The sequence below is a fragment of the Falco cherrug genome, chromosome 1 (genome assembly GCF_023634085.1).
Source record: "Falco cherrug isolate bFalChe1 chromosome 1, bFalChe1.pri, whole genome shotgun sequence".
Lineage (NCBI taxonomy): Eukaryota > Metazoa > Chordata > Aves > Falconiformes > Falconidae > Falco > Falco cherrug.
Genome location: NC_073697.1, coordinates 23,178,862 through 23,200,943, shown reverse-complemented (window position 1 = coordinate 23,200,943; position 22,082 = coordinate 23,178,862). Strand labels below are relative to the sequence as shown.

At 41.6% G+C, this 22,082-nt stretch overlaps 1 protein-coding gene across 40 annotated transcripts in view; it reads left to right on the top strand.

Moving 5' to 3' along the window:
- Window positions 1–22,082, top strand: part of ANK2 (ankyrin 2) — a 382,411-nt gene that overhangs the window by 265,824 nt on the left and 94,505 nt on the right. For 34 of the 40 annotated variants that reach the window (XM_055711495.1, XM_055711514.1, XM_055711508.1 and 31 more), the window contains 11 exons: window positions 5,407–5,505; window positions 7,543–7,740; window positions 10,728–10,826; window positions 10,997–11,095; window positions 13,605–13,703; window positions 14,887–15,084; window positions 17,023–17,121; window positions 17,611–17,709; window positions 19,333–19,530; window positions 21,002–21,100; window positions 21,208–21,306. In XM_055711495.1, the coding sequence (XP_055567470.1) occupies window positions 5,407–5,505; window positions 7,543–7,740; window positions 10,728–10,826; window positions 10,997–11,095; window positions 13,605–13,703; window positions 14,887–15,084; window positions 17,023–17,121; window positions 17,611–17,709; window positions 19,333–19,530; window positions 21,002–21,100; window positions 21,208–21,306 (1,386 nt within the window). The remainder of the gene's footprint in view (window positions 1–5,406; window positions 5,506–7,542; window positions 7,741–10,727; window positions 10,827–10,996; window positions 11,096–13,604; window positions 13,704–14,886; window positions 15,085–17,022; window positions 17,122–17,610; window positions 17,710–19,332; window positions 19,531–21,001; window positions 21,101–21,207; window positions 21,307–22,082) is intronic. The other 6 variants (XM_055711527.1, XM_055711741.1, XM_055711502.1 and 3 more) reach the window with 1 other exon arrangement.

Sequence of the window (22,082 nt, the reverse complement as noted above, 5' to 3'; positions counted from 1 at the left end):
AAATTTTAAAATAATATTTTACTTAATTTTTTTTCAGGTTTTACTATTTTGCTCAACTGACTACTAAATAAGTTTTTAAAACATGGAATTTCATTTCTCTTTTCTATTGTATCTAAAGCAAAAATGTAAACTCCATTCCCAATAATATTTATAAGATACTCTTATTAGTACTGTCTGTTATATCTACATTTGTGCTACTTCTGTTTCCACACAAGCCTTATTGGGAGTTTTGTTTGCTAATTAATGGGTAAAATGTCTTATGCTAAAACATTTCATACTTAAAATCTTAGTCAAATCTATATTGTCGACACATTTACCTGAAAGGTGGTGGAAAGGTCAGTTTGTGATTAAATTGATGTCGTGGTCAAGAGTAAGGTGGCAGTTATCAGTTCTCACCTGCATTTACAGCCTTCCAGAAACATAGCAAGGATTATTACAGGGAGAATTATTTTAAGCATTTAAAAGCAGAGCAATTTCAGCATGGCCTATATATATATTTTTTCTATTAAAAACCCCACCATATTCTTTTATAATGGAATAGTAACAGTAAGTATACGCAGAGCATTGAAATGTTACTGACTACTAAAGCATTTTAGGAGTATTCTTTCTGAATGCAATTTTTGTATTATCTCTATTTTTTTAGTCTCGCTATAGAAACTGTAAGGAAAAAAAGGAACAAGAATGTGAGGCATTTTTAGGTTTTGAATGCTTTTATACTTTTGAAAGACAGTGTTAATCAGAGGCCTTTGTCACCTTGCTGGTGGTATTTTTGTGGGACTATGCAAATGCCCTTAGAAGGTGGGGAGAAACATGTTCACCTGTCTCAGATGCTGAAGTTTGTCACACATTTTGCGTTCTTTCTATTGAATCTTGCCAACACTGGAATTAAATTTTTCTTGCTCTGGGACTTTAGAATCCTCTTGCAGGCTTTCGTCCAGAATATTTCCAGTAGAAAAAAAATTCCAGGAATGAAACACAGCATCTAGTCTTGGAATGGAAAGCTTATTGTGTGGGAAAGTAAACATGTTGTGTGCCTGGAGCGCGGCAGCTGGAGCTGGAGAGGGCAGTAGAGGCAATAATGGTGGGGAGAACGTCTGGCATGCCATTGGGGTTGGAGAAGGGCCACAGGAAAGGAAGGCGGCTCAGCTGGAGCTGACAGAAGTGGAAGGTCCGTCACAGAGATGTGCAATACCAGTGGAAAAAGAAAAGGAAGGAATCTATGGGGCCTGGAACTCAGATCTTTTTGTTTGGTTGGTTGGTTATTTGCTTGTTTTGGCTTGGTTTTTTTGTGGTGAATGTGCTTCAGACACCCTTTAACACTTGTTCTGGGAACCTAATGAGGTTTATTTGTAATAATGTCTCCTTTTGTATGTATGCATTCTGACAAAATAGGCAAGGCTTTCTGCTGTTTCTGCATGGTAGTGGGTTTCCCACCATAAAGCCGTTGTAGCAGGATCCTAACCCTGTTTTGGCACTGTGCTATGTTTACGGGGGGGGGGGGTGTGTGTGTTCCTGCAGTAATGCTGCTGTGACATTTTCTTCTAGTCTTCACATGTGCACAGAGCACTAATAATTCATTGGCAGTTTTTGCCGTTTCTTAAAGCAACGTCGGATTATAAATATCTAATCACAATGCAGATATTTACTATAAAAAATTGAGTGGATTCATATAATGTTTACAAGGGAGTGGGAAGGAATGTTGTACAGATTATCTATGCAAGCTATATAGATAGTGGCTATTATTTAGGATTATTTAAGTTAATATCTTATTACTCAAGCAAACGCATGGCATATTTTTTTGCTGCATTTCTAAAATTTGTACTTTGAAGGGCAGACCTGGAGGAATATTTTAGAGCATGTTTAATTATGCCAAGACTCTGTGAGCTTGGAGCAAGAGGGAGATTTGCCTTGTGCATTTTTAAAGAGGTGAGATTTAGTAGTAATGAAAAATGAACAAATGGAAAGGCCTTTATTTGTAGAGAAAATTTAGGCAATTTTGCATGTCTACCATACAAAATACTAAAATTTTATTTCACCCTTATAAAAATGAGACTATTCAGCTGCAGTTCAGAAGAATTCTTTGATAATTTGGCCTTTAATTTTCATGTGTTATCATTGATCTTCGTTCAAATGAGCACTGAATGTGCACAACTGTCAAGATGCTGCCCATATAATTTCCTATTAAGAATCTCTCGTAAGCACAGCTTCTTTTTGTCTTGGCCTCTCTGGTAAGCTGAAGTAAAGCAATTTAATCACTGTGAAAGGACCCAATAATTTATCTTCCCCAACCCTGCAGTTAGGAGTCATGCACAGAATTCAGAATGAATTTTACAGGCTAAAAAATGACCAATGATTTATTTTCAAGCTAAAAAGGCAAGAATTTACCTTCTACTTTGAGAGCCATTTAAGAGGAACTTAGGACTGATGGGATTTCATGGGTTCTGTACATACAGAGAGGATTGTAGTGTCATTTCTAGCAGTGACCCAGCTGTTGGTTACTTTGGAAAGCGTGAGCTAGGAGAGCACCACGTACGGCAACAACAGAACACCAGGTGCAGGGTTTCACTTGGAAGATGAAAACGTTTAACTCTCCATTATGTGCTGTTTGGGATGAGAAGATAAATATTTGACTACTTATGATATTAAATCGCTAAATTTCTTGTCTCCCAGCATGGTGGCCTTTGTGTTTATGGGATATCCATTATCTGTGCTTCAAAGTCTGTGTCTCTTCAACCCAGTGTTGTACGTAGTGTCAAATGATGTGTTTGGTATTTTGGTCAGCATGTGTTCTTCAGTTTACGTGATGTATCAATTAGCAATGGAATGATTAAAAAAGCACATAGGCAAAGTCCTGCAACAGATTTCAGAGCACTGAGGTTCATAACAAATAGGTAATGGTGCAAAAGAGGACTGATCTGGTATACCAGTGTGTCTCTTGATGTTGGCTAATGTTAGTTTATCTTCATGGTATTACGTACTAATTCTTCCACTACAACAACTCTCTCTTCTCAGTTTCCCTCACCTTGAAGAAAACATATAAGCAAAAATAGAATCTGAAGTATTAAATAGGCAATATTTTTAAAAAATTATATGCTGTTTTCCCCCAGGGCAGGAGGAGGGAAGAGAGTTATATGGGAAGGCCACAAAGCATATTGCTTCATTCACCTGCTGGAAAGTGCACAGACAGTAAATGATGATGCATTTATAATGGTATGACAGGACAGAATAGGATAGGTAGAAAACTTTTATCCCCACTTTTAGAGGGGATTGTAGATAAGAACAGAGGAGAAATAATGCTTTTTAATGATTTAGTGCTTATTTTTGTTTTAGCTTGACTTTCTTGAGGAGTTGATGTGTTTTGTAGCTTGCATTTTTCTTCTTTTTTCTCCCTCTGGGGATCTGTCCTGTTGTGGTTTTTGTTTGGTTTTTTTTTTTTTTTCTTTTTTCAAGGGTTCACACAATTCTACCTTTCTTTTGCCATTTTATTAAATAAAATAATATCAAAGTCACTGTGCAGATAGGGAAAGCGTACCTCCCACATTGACTGAAAATACAGAGCAAAATATAGAAACTGGGAAGAGGTATCAAATAAATACCTCCTCTAGAAAGGGGGATATATTCCTCACCTTAGTAATACTATTGGAAACTGTGTGTATGAACTGCTCTGGCAGTGAGATGTAAATATACCCCAGCTGGGCGTATAAAGACTTGATGTAGGGGACTGAAGTTTCAGTGCAGACACCCCCCCACTCCCCCCACCCCCCCATATGCTAGTTACACCCTATTCCTTCACACTGACCCCATCTGCCAGGTCCAGAACAGCCCTGAATTCTGTTTGCAGGTTTGATCTTGCATCTGTTGAATTTCATTGCAAAGCTTCCATGGGTTTTAGTGATGCCTCTGAGATGGTAAGTGTCAAGGCACACCTAACCCCTTCACACATTTCTGAAAAATCTCTGGCAACAGTAGATAGGTAAGGGAGAAAAATTCCTCCCCACAGACCTCAGATCCTCACTGCCGAGGAGCTGTGTTGCACTGCAGGCTCTGAAAGGTGCTCTGTGCTTTCGAAACCGAGGGTAAGGGAGCATCTGCTCCTTGGAACTACCTTTTCTAGCGTATTACAGGGCTATGTTTGCATAGCCAAAATGATCTTTCAATTGCAATGGCACTGTGCAGTCTAAAGCTATTTTTAATTTTAAAATGTTAGCAGTAGCAGTAAAAATATAGTGATGTAGACTTCCTCTGAACTCCAGCAAGGCAAACTGTATCAGCGAATGGAGCAGGGCCACTAGCTCATACTTAAGGCCATGTTTTTTGTATGTTTTTAACCTCTAAGTAATTAATCTATCTCAGACCAGTATATTAATCTGTTACTGGATTCTTCAGAAAGTACCCTAGAATAACAGCATCTGTCTCATCTAAGATGAGCAGTGGCTCAAAGGAAGAAGGCTTTTCTTGTGATTAAAAGCTATTGCCAGTTCACCTTTATAAACCTATCTCTGTTGAATGAGTATTCATGACTCCTCCAAGTCCATGCTTGAACAGTATTGAGATAAATGAGATGAAAACTTAGCTTTCTAGATCTTATGCATTTTCTTTTTTCTGTCATTTAGCACTAATATTCTTTTGTAACCATTTTTCTTGCCTTATATTTCCTGTATTTTCTGCATAAAGTCCAAACTGTAGCAGAATTATTTAGAATGCATTCTGCTAGCTCAGTGTTTCATTGACACATCTGCTATCACTGCTGTGATCTTTACTGAGTAGCCTGAGCAAGTGTTTTGGTATAGGGTGGTGTTCTGCAATGGAAAAAATATTGTGGAGTTGGTGGTCTTACAGCAATTTTAGCAAAAAATTGTTAGCTCTTTATTCACCATTCAGATCTCAGAAAGGAAAGGTTTTCTGCTTGTTTCTCTCCTTATCTTTTTCTCTGTTTTAAAATCTTCTTTCTTCTGCTACCTGTTTAAAAGAAAAATAATTCTAAAGTAAATTTTCTAGTATGAGCATTTCTTATTTCATCCCTGCATCAAAAGCAATCCAAAGGACAAGGGGTGATTAAAGGAGCATCCTTGGCCCAGCACGCATTATCCAGGGAGAAGCAATACAATCTCAAAGCCATACAGAGAAGGAGGGGAAGGAGGTGATGATGCTCACATTTATCCTCTTTGATAAAAGATTTCCACACACAATGGGTTTCCTCTCTGAAATGGTAACCTTAGTGTGTCCTTTACTGGTGGAAGGAAGAACAGGGATGAAACTTTGTGTTGTGGAGCCAACTGCACTTAGGAGTTAAAAAAGAGTATTTTTACATGCTTGTTGGGCTGCATTCCTGGAAGGATGTTCCTTAGAGTGCTAGGGCGGACAGTTAAGGATGTGCTCATTTGTTTTCCCTCCTTCTACTTCAAGGATGGACTCACCCCGCTGCACTGTGCTGCAAGAAGTGGACATGACCAAGTTGTGGAGCTGCTCCTGGAACGAGGTGCCCCACTGCTTGCACGGACCAAGGTGTGTGTCTTATCTGACTATACTAACAGCTCTATGTAACTTTCCATGGAATTTTCAACGTCACTGAAAGGACAAGGAAAACGACAAGAACAGTTCTGTTCTCCCAAAGGAAATGTACTAATGGGCAGAATGAGCCAAAATAAGGTTTTCTTACATAATTAGGAACTATCCTTATCAAATATATGAAACACTATAGACTTCTTTGCCCTCCCTTCTATAATATCAGACTAAACACATGTTATACAGTGCTGCTGCAAGCACTTCGTTTGTGATGCTTCCTAAGGCCATAGGACACAGAGATGGGCAAGCTGGGTCAGTCTCTCCTGAGAGATGTTTCCTGGTATGTACTTTCTGATCCTTCACACAAGCTAACTAGGACCTGTGAGCTGCAGCTTCTCCTAATTGTTTTTGTGGACTATTTCAGACTTGGAAAATTATTTCAGTGTGTTCTTACTTATTTCTGAAAAGCACACATCTAAGATAACGCATTTCTTACAAATGCTGCCCCTTTGGTCATTGTTATTGGTAGTAGAATAGCAAACCCCACTGAGCAGCACTTCACAACAGTAAATTTCAGAGTGCCTGACAAAGGTAGGTGGTATTAGCTGGAAAACAGTGGAACAGAGTATTGCAATGATATGCTTGAGGTCCCCTGCAGGATCAGGAGGGACAAACAATTTAAATACCAGTTTCATACTGGGCCCCACTCCCTCAAACATGGCTCAAAACAAGGGCAATTAGTGTATTCTGAACCATAGTTACCCTTATTGTTTCTCTCTATAGTCTTCAGGAGGTTTTATCACTGGGTTGCAAGCTTATCAACTACATCAAATAAGGATGTGCTCAAGCTATGCATCCTTGAAAACACCAAGTAGTCCAAGTCACCTGTTTATGCAGGAGGGATCCACAGGGAGATGGGAATAGTAGGGAAAAGATTCTTTATAGTTTCACTGATTCCTTTGGTGGAAGAACATTTGGAGAAAGAACTTCATGTGTCAACACCCTTGCTTCACTAAGGCAGAGAGGCTCAGAATAGATCCTGCCACATATATTGTGCACACTTCAGGCAGGATTCCCAGATGTTGCCATTCAAAGGCAGATGTTGCCCATCAGGACAAAATACCAGCATTGCTGTGGCAGCATCTGGATGTCCCCACTGTGTCAAGGATTGAGCAAAGCAGAACTGTGCAGTGAATAATTCCCTCCTTCCAGGTGACAGTCAGTTTCTCATTCAAGTCTGTAAGTTATAGTCTGTCTTTAAACAACGCTCTTAAAGTACATTATTGTGTGTAAAATGGAATTAGATTTAAAAACAACTTCCACTTTTAGCTTCTAAGTGAAATAGATAGTTCCAAACTGGAGACAGACAAATATGTAAATATTAAAACTATTTTTTTCTGAAAATAACTTGTTATACATATTAATAGCAACAGTTCTCTTTCCTCTTAATTGTCTACCTTCCATGGACTTGAATATTTACAAAAAGATATATTAAAGCCAGACAGGGCTATAAAACCTCTGCTTCCACTGCCCTGCAAGTGTTATGGTTTGAACAAAAGGTCCAACCATGATGGTAGTTGAAAGTATCATTTCCCAGAAGCTCAGGGGTCAGGTTTGCCAATATAATTTTTTTTTTTTCATTGAACACTTAAAAAAAATAGGTTTCTTAATAAATATGATGAATGGTAAGTAGGTGCTAATTAACATACAACCTATGTCTTACTGTTATGAGTATCCCTGGAACTGTCTTTTAAGGTCAAGATATGTTTTATTATATCATGAGGCAAGACCATTAGATTCTTTTGTTTTGATTAAATTCTGATTTTAGGTAGTTATGTGATGGTCCTCTAAATTTGCCTGTATTTGCTGGAAGGGGAGGGGTGGCTATAGCTTTTTCCAGCTTTTTTTTTCCAGCTCAGATGTGGCTCTGTTTCAGTGTAGGGGTACCCTGCAAACTCATGATGGCATCCTTCTAATATGTGTCACGATCTAAGTGAGAGTTACTAGAAGTTACTGTGCCATTTTCTTTTGCCGCAGAATGGACTCTCTCCACTTCACATGGCGGCCCAGGGTGACCATGTGGAATGCGTCAAACATCTACTGCAGCACAAAGCTCCCGTGGACGATGTCACGCTGGATTACCTGACCGCCCTCCATGTGGCCGCACACTGCGGCCACTATCGTGTCACCAAACTCCTTCTGGACAAGAGAGCAAATCCCAATGCTCGTGCCCTGGTAAACCTGTCCCACCTGTGTCATGTAACCAACCTATCCAGGGCAGATGAATAGCTCTTACCAGTAAAGCTAAATGAAAACTGCCAACAGACTCCCAACGACCTTAAATAGTTGCAGTAACAACAGGGTTTGTCACGCCTGCTGGTTACCAGTGTTGTCTCGTGTGCTTAGGCCTAGTGATGGACCATGTCCTGTGACAAGTGGCTGTTGTATAAGGTCTGGAAGCTCTACGGGGTTCCTAAAATCAAAGCCATTTCTAGTTGATGCTAATGTATGCATTGCTATTTTACTGAATTAAAGGTTTGGTTTTCCATACTATATGATACGATACACAATTTCAAAACTTTCAACTGAATCAGTAAGTTAATTGGCACAGAGAAAATATATTGAAAAGCTAGTATTTCTGCATTTATCAAATCATAACATTCCCCTCTATTAGGTGCCACTTCCCTTCCTTTTCAAAAAACAGTTTTTCTGATGCTTACAGGAAAACACTCACTGACCAGACCATTATCCCCTAACTGAGAGAAAAACATCATTTTTGGCTTCGGGAACATATAAAGCTTTCAAGAACGTTTATCCAAACCCAGACAACATTCCAATATTCTCTAATAGGAAGTGTCCCCCTGAACTGTTAGCTGGGTGGAAGTTAAGACACTGATATATTACAGTCAGTGGGGGAAAGAAAGAGACTGTGTACACTTGAGACACTTCTGCATGGCAAGAAGTCTGCCGTTGCCTGCTGTATTCAGTGCCTCCACAGAACTTCCACTGCTGGCCACTCTGACGTCTGCCCCAGCTTCTTGCCTTCAGTATGAGCCTGTGTTTTCCTGTGAAGGCTTCCCCTATCTGTACTTCCCTTACTTCCTTTTTATTTCCTTTATATCCTTATTTACTTCCCTTTTTATTGAAACAGTTTTTTTCGGCCCTCTCATTTTTCTTGGCTTCTCTATACCCACATATCCCATAACGCCTCTTGGCTTCCTCTTACACTTTTCTTGTTTTGTCTTTCTCAGCATCAAGTTCATTTGGTTGATCTTTTTCGATGCTGTTTTCATCCTTTCTTGTTTTTCTTTTCAGTCTTCTGTTTATCTTTAGCTGTACTTTCCTCAGCTACCCACACATACACATTGTATGCTAGCCCTCACATATTTTTTTTCTTCCTTTCCATGACCAGAAATATACTTTCTGTTCCTCTCCCTGCCTCCCTCCCTGAGAAACATCTGAAATGAAATGAGAACACCCTCAGGCCGCTGCCTTTCTACTCTCTCCCCTCCAGACTCTTTTTTTTTTTCCTCACTCTTGTTTCATCTCCCATCAGGGACTTGTCGCCTCTGGGTTGTTTATAGTGTTTAATATACTAAATGATGCTCATAGTTTCTGTTAGTGATACATTTTTTCTGCCTTCTCCTCTCCCCCATCAAACTGTTCCTCACTGAAATAGAAGTAGGAAAATTAAATCAACTCAAGCAGTAAAATTAAGTGAAAATATGGAAACTTCTGAAACAGTAAAACTCCCTGTGAAATATATTGAGATATATTGTGTGGGAGGTAAAATATCTAATGGGTTTGATTCTTTCTTTAGAAATTGGAGAAGGCTAATAGTAGTAGTAATTTTCAGCAGAGTCCTGTGATGGAATAAATGTTACAAATAATCCATTTTCAGATAGATAAAAAAATAATTGTTAATGTTTGCAAAATTATTTGGGGATACAAGCACTATACGAGTTCTTAGCTTTTTCAGTTTGTATATGCTTTAAAGCACCTTCAAATGAGCTAGTAATTAACATTTCCCCTAACAGAAGCTTTCTGTAGAATAATCTGTCACATGCCTCTTCCCATGAGCTAAGATTTCACTGATAAATTCTGTCTACTGCTGGTTGTTTAGTAATACTGATCCTTTTCATTAGAACACAGGAATTCTTCAACATTATCTAAAAGCGTTACCTGTGCTTTTCACATATGGTGAAATAATGTGTTTGCTTAGCTTTAGGCACACACCTAACCTGCCTTAACTATAATAGTACATAAAAAAAGCTTGAAGTCAAAGCATGTATTACAGTGTAGAGTATGAAGACATGCTTTGATCTGGGCTTCGATCTTACTGAATAAGCATTTCCAAAGAAATGAATATGTGCATATAATAAGCACAACACGAAAACTACTGTCTCACAAAACAAAATGCTAGGTTGCAATCTTGATTTTTAGATGTTCCCTTCCCGACCTGTCATTCATTCCTGTCCCTGCCCCATTTTGTTTTAATCCAGATCAAGGCTGACACCTTGCTTACAATGCCTTACGACTCAGCAGGGCAGGAATAAAGGAAAGGGAGCCACAAATACTTCACGTGTGAACACTTTGTATCATGAAACCATGGCTAAAGTAGTGATTATTTATTTAAGATACCTCACAGAATGCACATGTGCACATAGACATGAATATAAGATACTGTAGATTGATGCGTAAATGTAAAAATAAATACACATAGATGCTTAGACTACAAGATATTCTAATAAGACAAAGTAAGGTGGAACCTCTGTTCTTTTCCTAGAGAGGTACAGAATATGCTTTATACATTTCAAAAGACACTTAACTGATTTCAAAGTGATCACTCTAAATTCTTACATTTTCCTTGTGTTAGCTAATCTTGGAAACCACTTTAAGTCATTTGTACATATAGACGTGTGTAACCTTTGGAACTGCATACATACATGTGCACACACATACACTTGAAAGTCGGAGCGGGCATGCCTGTGTTTGGGTTTTGGAGGTGGAAGTTCAGTTTCTCTCCATTGCCTGAGAAGAAAGCAGCACTGCTGCTTTGTTCTGCCTCAGACTACTGGAAGATGTCTGTAATTCATAACCTGTTGTGTTTAAGGAACAGTTGCTTCTGGTACTCTAACACTTCTGCTCCCAGTGTGTCAGCATGCAGCTGTGTGGAAACTGTAGCTGCATGTTTTTAACTAACATGACTGTCTTTTGCACAGAATGGTTTTACTCCACTGCACATTGCCTGCAAGAAAAATCGCATCAAAGTCATGGAACTCCTGGTGAAATATGGGGCTTCAATCCAGGCTATAACAGAGGTAGAAAAATGTTTCGTGTCCTGAAGAAACATTCCTTCTCTCTCTCCCTTTTTACTTCCTTTTTTCTCTCTCCTATCATGCCTCACTTTCACTTATGTTTTATTTAAACGAAGAAGCCCCTTCCCTATGCCCATGCAGAGGAGTAAAACTGCTCTTGCTTTGTTTCGCAGTCGGGCCTCACACCAATACACGTGGCTGCATTTATGGGCCACTTGAACATAGTCCTCCTTCTGCTGCAGAACGGAGCCTCTCCCGATGTCACTAACATTGTGAGTATGGCTTTGACTAGAATCATCTGTGCAATACCTCCTCCGAAAAGGGTCTGGCCTACCATGTAGCTCAACCAAAGGTCACATTTTAACAATACTTTACGACTTTATTGCATTTTAGGACAAATTATTCTAGCACCTTTCGCAAAGGGGGGAAAATGGTGATTGTATATGCATCATAAGCCATCTGTGGTTTCATGTATTCTTCAATAGTGCTTGAGTAGGTAAAGTTTCCCTTAGAAACAGACAAAGCTCACCAAATACATCCAGAACTGATTATAAGCCAAGTCCCAGCAAAGACTGTGTTTTGAAGGATGAAATTAAGTCCAAATGGCTCCGATTTCTGCTTGCATAGTTTCACTGGCTGCCATGAAATTGTGTCGTTTGTATCAGCGAAAGGATAGAAAATGCTTAAAACCTAACAGTTAAACAAAAAGTAAGAATGTTAAATTCAAGATGTTCCTCTTACACAGGGAATTCCTGGAGCTGGTGCCTTTCGAAAGAACATGCTTAAATCTAGAAAATGTGACCTTTGGGAGGCAACACAAAATGCAGAACCTGACTTACCATAGAAATCAGTGTTTGTATACCAGTAGCTTAGTTGCCAAGAGGAATAACAATAAAAGGAACATGGTAGTTTTCTGAGCTGTATTTCATAGATATCTTACCATTCATATTTGTCAGGATAAACAAATATTCAACTTAGGAACACCTGCACTTTGAAAGCAGCCTTTTACCAGTAAATAAGGTTATAGGTAGGTGTTCCCAACAACAGAAAAACAACAAAGATGTAGTCATCCAGGAACAGTGGTCTCATCAGTTTTTCTCAGAAAAATCTTACACGAAACCTAGCAAAAATTTTGAGCACACAGAGTTGTTTGCTTGAATCATTAGAACAGACTTTTCTTGACAGTCTCTTACTGCATTCATACTTTTTTATAGAAGCAGTCTTTATATAAAAACTTTATTGATGATATGAAAGCCAATAAGAAATTCTTGTGGAAGCAATTAAAAGTATTGTGTTACCAGACATTTCTGTGCAAAGTTTAACACTTTACAATTTATGCTACACAGGTGTCTTGGCTTTTACTTGGTAAGCTGAAGTTCCCTGTTGAATTACTGTTTCCAAAAGCTAAATTGCATTGCTAATCCAAGTACAAAAGGGTCTTTAGAGAAATTTGATCTGTAGTGTGTGTGAAATGTAAACCTTATTCACATTTTAAACAGCTCATTCTTCAGGTAATAAAGTTTATGTAGATGAAATTCTCTATTACGGTTTGTAGCTAGGACTGGGATTTTGTTTGTTGCGTACTTATTAATCACAGCTGGTAATATAATGTTAATTTTAAAATGACAAGATAAATTGACTCCTGGTGAAGAGGGTTTGCTTTAATTAGAATTTCATAATAGTAGACTGGCTCAGGCTGCTTCTTTTCCTACATCTAAACAAAGGACAAGAAGACATGATTCCTGATTCTGATGCAGGGTGTTCATTTTGGTGATTACACTTCAACTTGATAGTTGTGGGCATAAAAGCCATATAACAGAATATACTTCAGCTCTAGAGTAAGGAGAAGGAACAATGAACACAAAGGAGTGATCGGTCCTGCTGTGTTGTCATAACATAACAGATAAATACAGAGCTCCTGGTTGTGGAACTGTCAGTACCTCATGTGCTAGATACTGATGAACTGTACAGGGACCCTTTTAGTTCACTTCAGGACAGTGCACTCAAAGAACGTTGGTCAGTGCAAAATTAAGCTAGAAATGCCATCGTCAAGGAATACTCGCGTTCAGTGTTCCTTTGCAAACCTGTGCAAAAGTAAATGCTTTGAATGTGTCATTCATACTTTGTTATCCTGATCTGAAATTCCACATCACTCCAGTCAGCTTTCCAAAACTTCATATTCTCCTTCAGATTCTGTGGGCTACAGAAGGCTTGAAACAGGATTCACTCCATAGCCTGCAGACGTAGCCGTGCTGCTGAGCACAGATTTTACACATTTCATATGCTGGCTCAGCTGTGCACAGCCATTGCAAGGCCTTTTAATGCTGCCAGCTCCACACAGTGTGCAGGAAGAGACCATCTGGAAAAATATCCCCTTCCATCTTGAGGCTCATGTGCCTCATGATCCCTTGAGAGAGACAGGCTCAATATATTCTTATCTCCTGTGCAGCACACAAGCTGATGCAGTGTTATGTAGAAAGCTAGGGAACATATGTGACCACAGGCGTCTATACGGTAGAATTTTCTATAAGCTAGGATTTTCATACTGGCCCTCTGTAGTGAGATTAGGTTTGTCCGAGTTTGCAAAGGCAATGCCTACCCAGGCCCAGCGACATGGATGCACACCCCTTCCTGAACCACCTGTTGCTGGGTCTGAAGCCAGAGCCTCAGCTGGCAGGAAGGCGGGTCTCTGCACAAGCAGACGTGGGTGGAATTTACACCATCGGAGCTCTGTCTCTTCATGGAGGTTTAGGACACTGAAACACTTTTGCTTCTCTGCAGCGTGGAGAAACTGCGTTGCACATGGCGGCACGTGCTGGGCAGGTGGAAGTAGTTCGCTGCCTTCTGAGAAATGGGGCCCTGGTTGATGCCCGAGCAAGGGTAGGTGTTCTGCTTACAATTATCTTTGCTTTATCTTACTCAAAAAACATAGCTGAAACAGGGGAGCTAGGGAGGAGCAATTTCATTTCTATTTGATCTGTTGGTACAATGTTAAGCACACCTAAAACGAGTTCTGAAAACAAGAACTTACTTCTGCACAGATCTTCCAAAGGGAATGCGTGCGGCGGGCTGACCCTGTCTGGCAGCTCAGCCCTGCTCAGTTGTTCGCTCACTGCCCCTACAGTGGGATGGGGGAGAGAACTGGAAGGGCAAAAGCAAGAAAATCTCTTGGGCTGAAATAAAGACAGTTTAATAGGTGAAGGTTAAAGGAAAAAAACCCAAACCACAAAACCAACTCCTCCTCCCCACAAGCAATGCAAAAGCAATCGCTCACCACCTCCCACCAGCAGAGCAATGCCCAGCCAGTCTCTGAGCAGTGGCTCCTTTGGAAAAAGTCACCCCCTTGTTTTATTGCCGAGCATGATGTTATATGGTATGGATTATCTCTTGGGTCAACTCAGGCCAGCTGTCCTGGCTGTGTCCCCTCGCAGCCTCTTGCCCACCCCCAGCCTATTCCCTGGGGCGGCAGAGGGAGAAACAGAGCACGTCTCGGTGTTGTGTAAGCACTGTTCAGCAATAGCTAAAACACTGGTGCATTATCAATGCTTTCTTGGTCAGAAATGTAGAACAGTGCACCATACGGGCTGCTGTGATGAAAATTAACTCCATCCCAGCTAGAACGCACCTGACTCACACCAGCAATAGCTATTCTGTTTGAGCAAGGAGGTGCACAGCCATGTCCTAAACCCAAACAGCAGAGGTTCTGATAGCAGTTAGTGCCAGATTTTGAAACCAAGGGGACTGTTTGTAAAGCAAGGTACAGCTGTTGTAAAACAGATTAAGAACACAGAGGAGTAAGTGATGCTCACAGTGAGATGTGTGCTATCTGCTTGATGAAAGAGAAGAACAGTGTTTTCCTTTGTAGTTCTCTCTGTTCTAATAAGACCTTGCCGAAGCTCATTGCAAATTTAACCCGAGCCCTCTGTTACTGCCTTTCTTTGTGCTATTACTTCCTATGATTTTTTGCAAGACAAATGCCTGGAGAGATCTGTTGGGATCAACCAGAGTAGTGTGTTCAGGGTGGTTCTACCTGCACTAATTATCTACTCGATTTGAGTTGTAGGAAGAACAGACTCCACTGCACATTGCTTCTCGCTTGGGTAAAACGGAGATCGTCCAGCTTCTGCTACAGCACATGGCCCACCCTGATGCCGCAACAACTAATGGGTACACTCCACTGCACATCTCTGCCAGAGAGGGACAAGTTGATGTCGCATCAGTTCTCCTGGAGGCAGGTGCCTCACACTCCATGTCCACCAAAGTAAGACAAAATGCTTTACGCCTGCATTCCAGTAGCACAGGTAGCTTGTGCCAGCGCACGCCTGTTCCACGCAGAATGTCCTTTCACACTAAGAAGCTGAACTAGTTTGGGTTTTCTGTTTTTTTAATCAACAGCGACCCAATAGACTGAAGTAAAGTATCGGAAGTTAATCAAATTTTGATATGTTTTGCTGTCATCTGAAGTTGGGAGTTTGGTTCCCACTGGAGCCAAATGCAGATCGTGATAAATACATGGTCCTGACAGTTTTAAATAGTACACCAAGTCCTTGTTTCTCTCTTTCCCATTGTGTTATGGGTAGGGCTTTTTTGGCCAAAATTTTTTAAATTTTGGGAACAGGCCTGCTTAGTCTTCAATATCTTGTTTATTTAAATAGTAAAATAATTCTGATCTGTGCTAGCTGAAGGGAATGTTCCTAAAACATACAAGTCAGCATCTGTCCCGTCGCATCTAACGCTGAATCTATTTTCAGTGGTTCTATAAATGAGGTGTCATATGACACAATAGGCCATTTTGTCTGGGGTTTTAAAAGAAATAGTCTGCAGAATCTTTGTTGCTTTGTTAGCCAAAAATGTTTACCAATAGATTCCTAGCAGAATGATGAACGCATAAGAAAACAGCTGCAACCAGAATTAATTATGTGCCAAGATAGCTTTTCCAAATTTATCATGTGTGATTAAGTGAGGATCATTTAAGTCTCACTCTTGTTTTAGGTCTTAAAAAAGTACCCCTGATTTTCCAGCTGGAGCTTAAAACATATTTTTGAACAATGGGGTGTCTTCCAGGGTTTAGAAGACTAAACCAGCAATTTTCAAATTATGATCCAATGATTACTGGGAATCCTTGCTGTTCTGCTTTTATCCAGCTGTTAAATCACATTAGAGTGGCTAAAAATACACTAAATACTTTCCTAATTTCCTATATTGCTTTAGTACTGCAGGAGCACTCTATAATTATGAATAGGAGATGTAGTAGTCCACTAGGTGATCTCTCTACAAACCTGTGATTCATGATACTGGAAATATTTGAGACTCCCTGATGTAAACCCTTTCTAAGGTGGGATTAATGGAACAAGATGATAATGATAATAAACGTTACACATCACTTACGTGTCAGTCAGATAGGTCATTGTAGTTCCCTGGAATCGCTGTCAGGGCAGCAGTGCAACCTGCCACCTACTGTCTTGCATCCATGGGTTTCCTTATCAACACGGTTTTTTAAATTTAAAAGATCCAGCAAAGAGCATGTTAGTTTGTCATGGACCTTACACCTCTGTTGTACTGACAAGCATTATTAAAACATACAGAAAAGGACTCTCTAAAAGACAAGGTTTTCAGCCTTGTTGCAGTGTGTTTCCAAAAGCACTGCCATTGAGTCAGGCATGACTTTTTTTTTAGCTGCAGTTCAGAGACTGCGGCAGAACTCGGTGACTGTGTGGTACATGAGTCCCAGTACACATCATTCTTCACCAAACTCTAAAGGAGGAATATGATGTTTGGAGCTTTCCTCACTGAATTTGGTTGGTGTTTCATTGTTACTGGCAACAATTGATACAGGAAATACTTCTTAAGCTGTCATCATGGAACTAAAAAGTGAAGCTGGTTTGGAGTAGGAATTTGAACATGTGCCTTTGTTGCCCACACACAGAGTGTATGTCGCTAGTAGAGTCTGCATCAGATAAGATGTCTGCCAGCCTGACAGCATGTACTTGAGACAGAATAATATAAGGAAAAGTTATTTTCTTGTATTTCATGCATCTCAAAGTGCTTTCAAGAGGTGATGCTCTTTCCAGGTATGACTTGATTCTGCGAGCTAGAATATAGCTTGAAGAGTAAGCACATAAGATGTAGTTCTTAGAAGAGAGATGTCAGCCTGACCTTTAACGCAAACATCTGCTTTTTGTCTCCTGGATTTTTTCAGAAGGGATTCACACCTTTGCATGTGGCGGCCAAATACGGGAGCCTGGAAGTGGCAAAGCTCCTGCTGCAGCGTCGTGCCTCTCCTGATTCAGCTGGCAAGGTACTGCTGTGAAAGAAAAAAACAAGTCAGCAGCATTTTGGATTCTTCCTTAAGCGAGAGCTGCGTGAAACACGCACACGGAAGGCGACCGCAGCCCTTTGTTAGGGCCGCGCTCCCCCACGGTGATGGCCATGTGTGGGGTCCGCGGCCCTGGCAGGAGGGCACGGGGTGCTGAGGGCCCACGGGGCTCTCGGGAAGCGTCGGGGCCATCGCACTGCCCAGACCCGAGAGGGCGAACACGGGGGCGCCCCGCGGCGGCATCCCCTCAGCCTGCGCCCTGAGAGGGGACAACCCGTGCGGCCGCCCGCGCTCACCCCGCGCCACCGCTTCTCCCCACTAACGGCGGCCGCCGCCCCTGGCCATGCCCACTGCCCTGGCTTTGCCCCCCGCCCCTCCCGTCCCCTCTTGTCCCCTCCCGTCCCGCACTAACGGCTCCGTAACGCGGCCGCCCCCGCCGAGCGCAGCCTAACGCCGTAACCGCCCTTACAGAACGGCCTCACCCCCCTCCACGTGGCGGCCCACTACGACAACCAGAAGGTGGCGCTGCTGCTGCTGGAGAAGGGCGCCTCGCCACACGCCACCGCCAAGGTGAGCCCCGCCGCCCGCCTGAGGGGAGCCCGCCCGCGGCCGGGGGTGTGTGCCTGGAGAGGGGCTGGGGGGGCCTGACTGCTCCCCACAGCTGCCTGACAGGGGCTGTGAGGGGGGGTCGGTCTCTGCTCCCAGGGAACAAGCGACAGGACAAGAGGGAACGGCCCCAGGCTGCGCCAGGGCAGGTTTAGGCTGGATATCGGGAAAAATGTCTTCAGGGAAAGGGTGGCCCGGCACGGGCACAGGCTGCCCGGGGAGGGGGCGGCGTCACCACCCGGGGGGGTTTAACACACACACAGATGCGGCGCCTGGGGCCATGGTCAGCGGTGGGCTCGCTGGGCTCACAGCTCCTTCCCAACAGACATGACGCGTGGTTCTGTGAAAAAAAATAAGTAATTGCCAGGGTGTGTGGGGTCAGACAGTGGAATGGGATGCCTGGAGGGGTTGGGGGGGCTTTGGGTGGACGAGATGGGACCGGGTGAGTGGCTGAGCTGCCTGAGGCTCCTGGCGGGAAGCTGGGCCGCTGTGTGAGTTAGCATACAGCTCCCTCAGACCTCTGTTGAAGAAGAACGTAAAATATGAAAAATACTGAAAAATATGTATGTGTATCTAAGTATGTGTCTCAGCCCAGTTTTATGGGCTTCAGTCATAGCTGGAGGTCACTTTAGCATTGTGTAATATTAGAAATGATATGCATATTCTGACCACGCATACAGAGAATTCATTCTGGGGTTAGGAGCGGTGTCATGATATCGCTATGTTAGGCAGAGGCTACTAAAAGGCGAAAATAACAACCAGATTGGTGCTGATGTCAGAATGTTCTGCCCCATGTGAGGCTGCTGTTGTATGTGCTGCCAAAAAATGCGGCTTGTCTGTGAAGTGATCGTATCAGATCTGTGGTTTCCATAGCGGTGCATGCAGAGTAGCAAAAGCTGCAGTTGCAGTAGGATAGTTTGGTAAAGCTTCCTTTTAAAACAAAACCCAAACATAGACCAGCCCGCAGAACACCTCCAGGGAGACTGTCTGCTGTAACCCAGAATTTTCCCCCACAGTGTGTTGTAAAGCAATTAAAATGGGAAGTTGTCTTATTGCCAGAAAGAACCATCAATGCCATTCTACTTTGCTTAAATTGTTAATTTGCTCAGAAAAACATTTCTCCCTGTTGCTGTTTCCAGCCAGTGCCGTGATGAGCTGTATCAAAATTCCATATGCAAACACACCTCTACCCACACGCTCCGAAAAAGCATAATGTGATGAAGAGTGTGCACCCATCACTCATCGCTGAGAATGTCACTCATCAGTCAAAAGTGAATATTTACAACATAGGTTATTCAAAATGTAGGTGTCAAACTCGGGGATAATTTGGAGGTATCTGCTGAACAGTCCTGCCCACCCTAGCAAGGGCTGGCTTTGTTCTTGTTTAGATGGTGAAAATAACAGATGGACAAAGCAACACAACAGCAGGGCCATGTGGGACATGTCTGGCTTTGAAAATGTAATGAACCCTCATATCTAGTAATAAAGGGTAACATAAAATAATGCTGCTTTATGGTAGCTGACCTCTTAGGCTTACATGGCTGTTGTGTTAACTTTATTCTCATTTTGTTTCCTGACTGGTGTTAGAATGGATACACTCCTCTGCATATTGCTGCCAAGAAAAACCAGATGCAGATAGCTTCCACTCTATTGAACTATGGGGCTGAGACCAACATTTTGACCAAGCAGGGAGTCACTCCGCTTCATTTGGCCTCCCAAGAAGGTCACACTGACATGGTGACCTTACTTTTGGAGAAAGGATCCAATATCCATGTGGCAACAAAGGTAACTCACGGCCAGAGACGAAGTACTGTGGGTGGGAGTATCCAGTAAGATGCAAAGTACAGTGCAGGAATGATGTCACGTTGTCAGGAATTCTCAGCTTCACTTCCTTATATACATATTTCTGAGAGTGCAGAAGTGACAACAGGTGGGTGAACAGCAGAAGTGAGAAGAAATCTAGGACTGGCAGATGTATTGACTGATTAGCTTATATCATGTAATTAATACCTGTACTGAGTAATGCACAGAGGGAGCTGCAGCTGTTTGCTGTGACCAGAGGAAAATGCTTGGCTCTGGTAGAGAGGTTACAGGAGGAAAGGCAGACCAAGAGAAAATAGTTTCTGAGCATTCAGGAAGGTAGGACTGCAGTATTTTTTTTTTTTTCTTTTGTGCTGCAACCTTGCCATCTCTCAGGTGTTTTACGTATGCTCCTGAAGTTTTACATTAGCTGCAAAGGAAGAGGAATGTAAAATTCTGGAGTTTGTGGGTCCGTGGGTACTTTTAAAAGGTTCTATCAGAAACTGAGAGTTACAGTCTAAAACAGTTCAGTCTTGTTGCCGGCAAAGACAATTTTTCTCATGTATTTACCCTTCAGCCTTCTTTCCAAGTGGAAGTAATTGGCAGGGTCTGGCAAATAGCAAAACAACATTATTAACAGAGTAGCCAGTGAGAAAAAGCCTATGGAGGGCTTTTCCAATTTTCTTGGTGTTTTTTTTTTAATGATTGTACATGACAGCTTTTTCATAGGAAAACAAGTTCTCCCCCAAAAAAACATTAGTGTAGATCATCATAGGTCACCAGATTTATCCAGGTATATATGTACGTCTTACTTACTTAAGGTCAAAAGCCTGCAGCTTTTGTTCATACAAGTCAAAATAGAAAGCTCAATGCTCTTGTTGTCTGGAATTAATGTATTATGCTACCTAACCAAAGAGAAATAGGGTGATTTTAATTTCTCTTACAAAATTTGTTCCTGGCCTTGTTGACAGGCAAGTACTGTGTGCGTGATCACAGTGAGCTCTTGGTTAAAGGCTGCATCCATTTCTTTGGTATCTTTGAATGGGATCTATTTCTGGAGATATTTTCTTATTTCTGACTCGTGCCTGCTGTTGTCAAGGTTCCGTTTTCTGTCTGAGGAGTGGGAAGCACAGTGAATGCGATTCCCTAATTTATTAATGGGCTCCTCAGCTACCCGAGTGACATTATTGTATAAAATCCAAGCATGATCATTGATGCCTGAAAGTCTTACTCTGTGGTTATGGTGATGTAATTGCTTTGGAGCTGTTTGTGAGCCAGAACAGGAGAAACATCAACTCTATTTTGTTTAAAAAAAACACACATACTTAGGAGCTATAGTTAGGATCTCTTCATGTTTTAAAGATGAGGAAGTGGGAAAGTCTAGATTTCTTTCCTCACGTAAAGTAGCTTTTAGTCTTATTTTTTTCTTTATTTATTTTGTATATTCCACCTCCAGACTGGACTGACATCCTTACATCTTGCAGCTCAAGAGGATAAAGTAAATGTAGCTGAAATACTCACAAAGCATGGTGCAAACCAAGATGCTCAGACAAAGGTAAATCATGGAGGGGCTGCTGTGTCCAGTGTGCCAAGGGATGCTACCATTGTAAAAGGAATGTTCCACTGAGCTTGCAGTTTTACTTCTTTGTTCTCTTATTGTAGCTTGGTTATACACCTTTAATTGTGGCGTGCCACTATGGAAACATCAAAATGGTGAATTTTCTTCTCAAGCAGGGAGCAAATGTCAATGCTAAAACAAAGGTAAAGAATTCTTCATTGCTTGCTTTTGCTCTTTGTAGTGAACCTGGTAACCAAGCACTACAAATACATACCATAGGTGCCTTTTTACTGGGAAACTATGATTATTGCATGGTAGATGTCAACATATGGTGATTCGTGGCTGTAGTGGAATCCTTTCTGTCTGCTACATCTCATTGTGTGGTGTTCACAAAGGAAAAGTCAGATAACTCTTCAGGTATATGAAAGAAGGAGATAGAGAATCAATTTATTTTGTCTCTCTCTCTGGTTTTTTTTTTTTTTTTTTTTTTACTTGCAAACTAACAAATGCAAGCTTCTTTCTGATCTCATTTACACATGGTTTACACCAGTGTAGTACCAGTGTGCTGCCAAACTAATATGTATCAATTCAGACACTTTGAGGGTGATGCCAGGTTCTTTCCAATCTGCTGGGAGAAGAGTGGGAAGAATTACAGCTGATCAATGTGTGGGTGGTATGACTTTGGGAGAGGAAGCAGCTGTGGTGGGGGAATGCAGTTTACTGAAGATAGGTTTGGGGTTTTTTGAGGGGAATCTGGGTACAGTGTTACTGACCAGTTACACTGAAATGGTACTGACTGCCTCTAGCCAAAGTCTGAACAAAATCCACTGACTCCAGCAGTTTCTTCTAGTATAAACTGGTGGCACAACAACTGAATGTGATGTGTTTTGTATCAAGAATTGTCCCTCTCCTGAGTATACACAGAGAGGTTCTGGTGACAGCAGTGGTGTGTTGCATCCCAGATATCATTCCATCACCC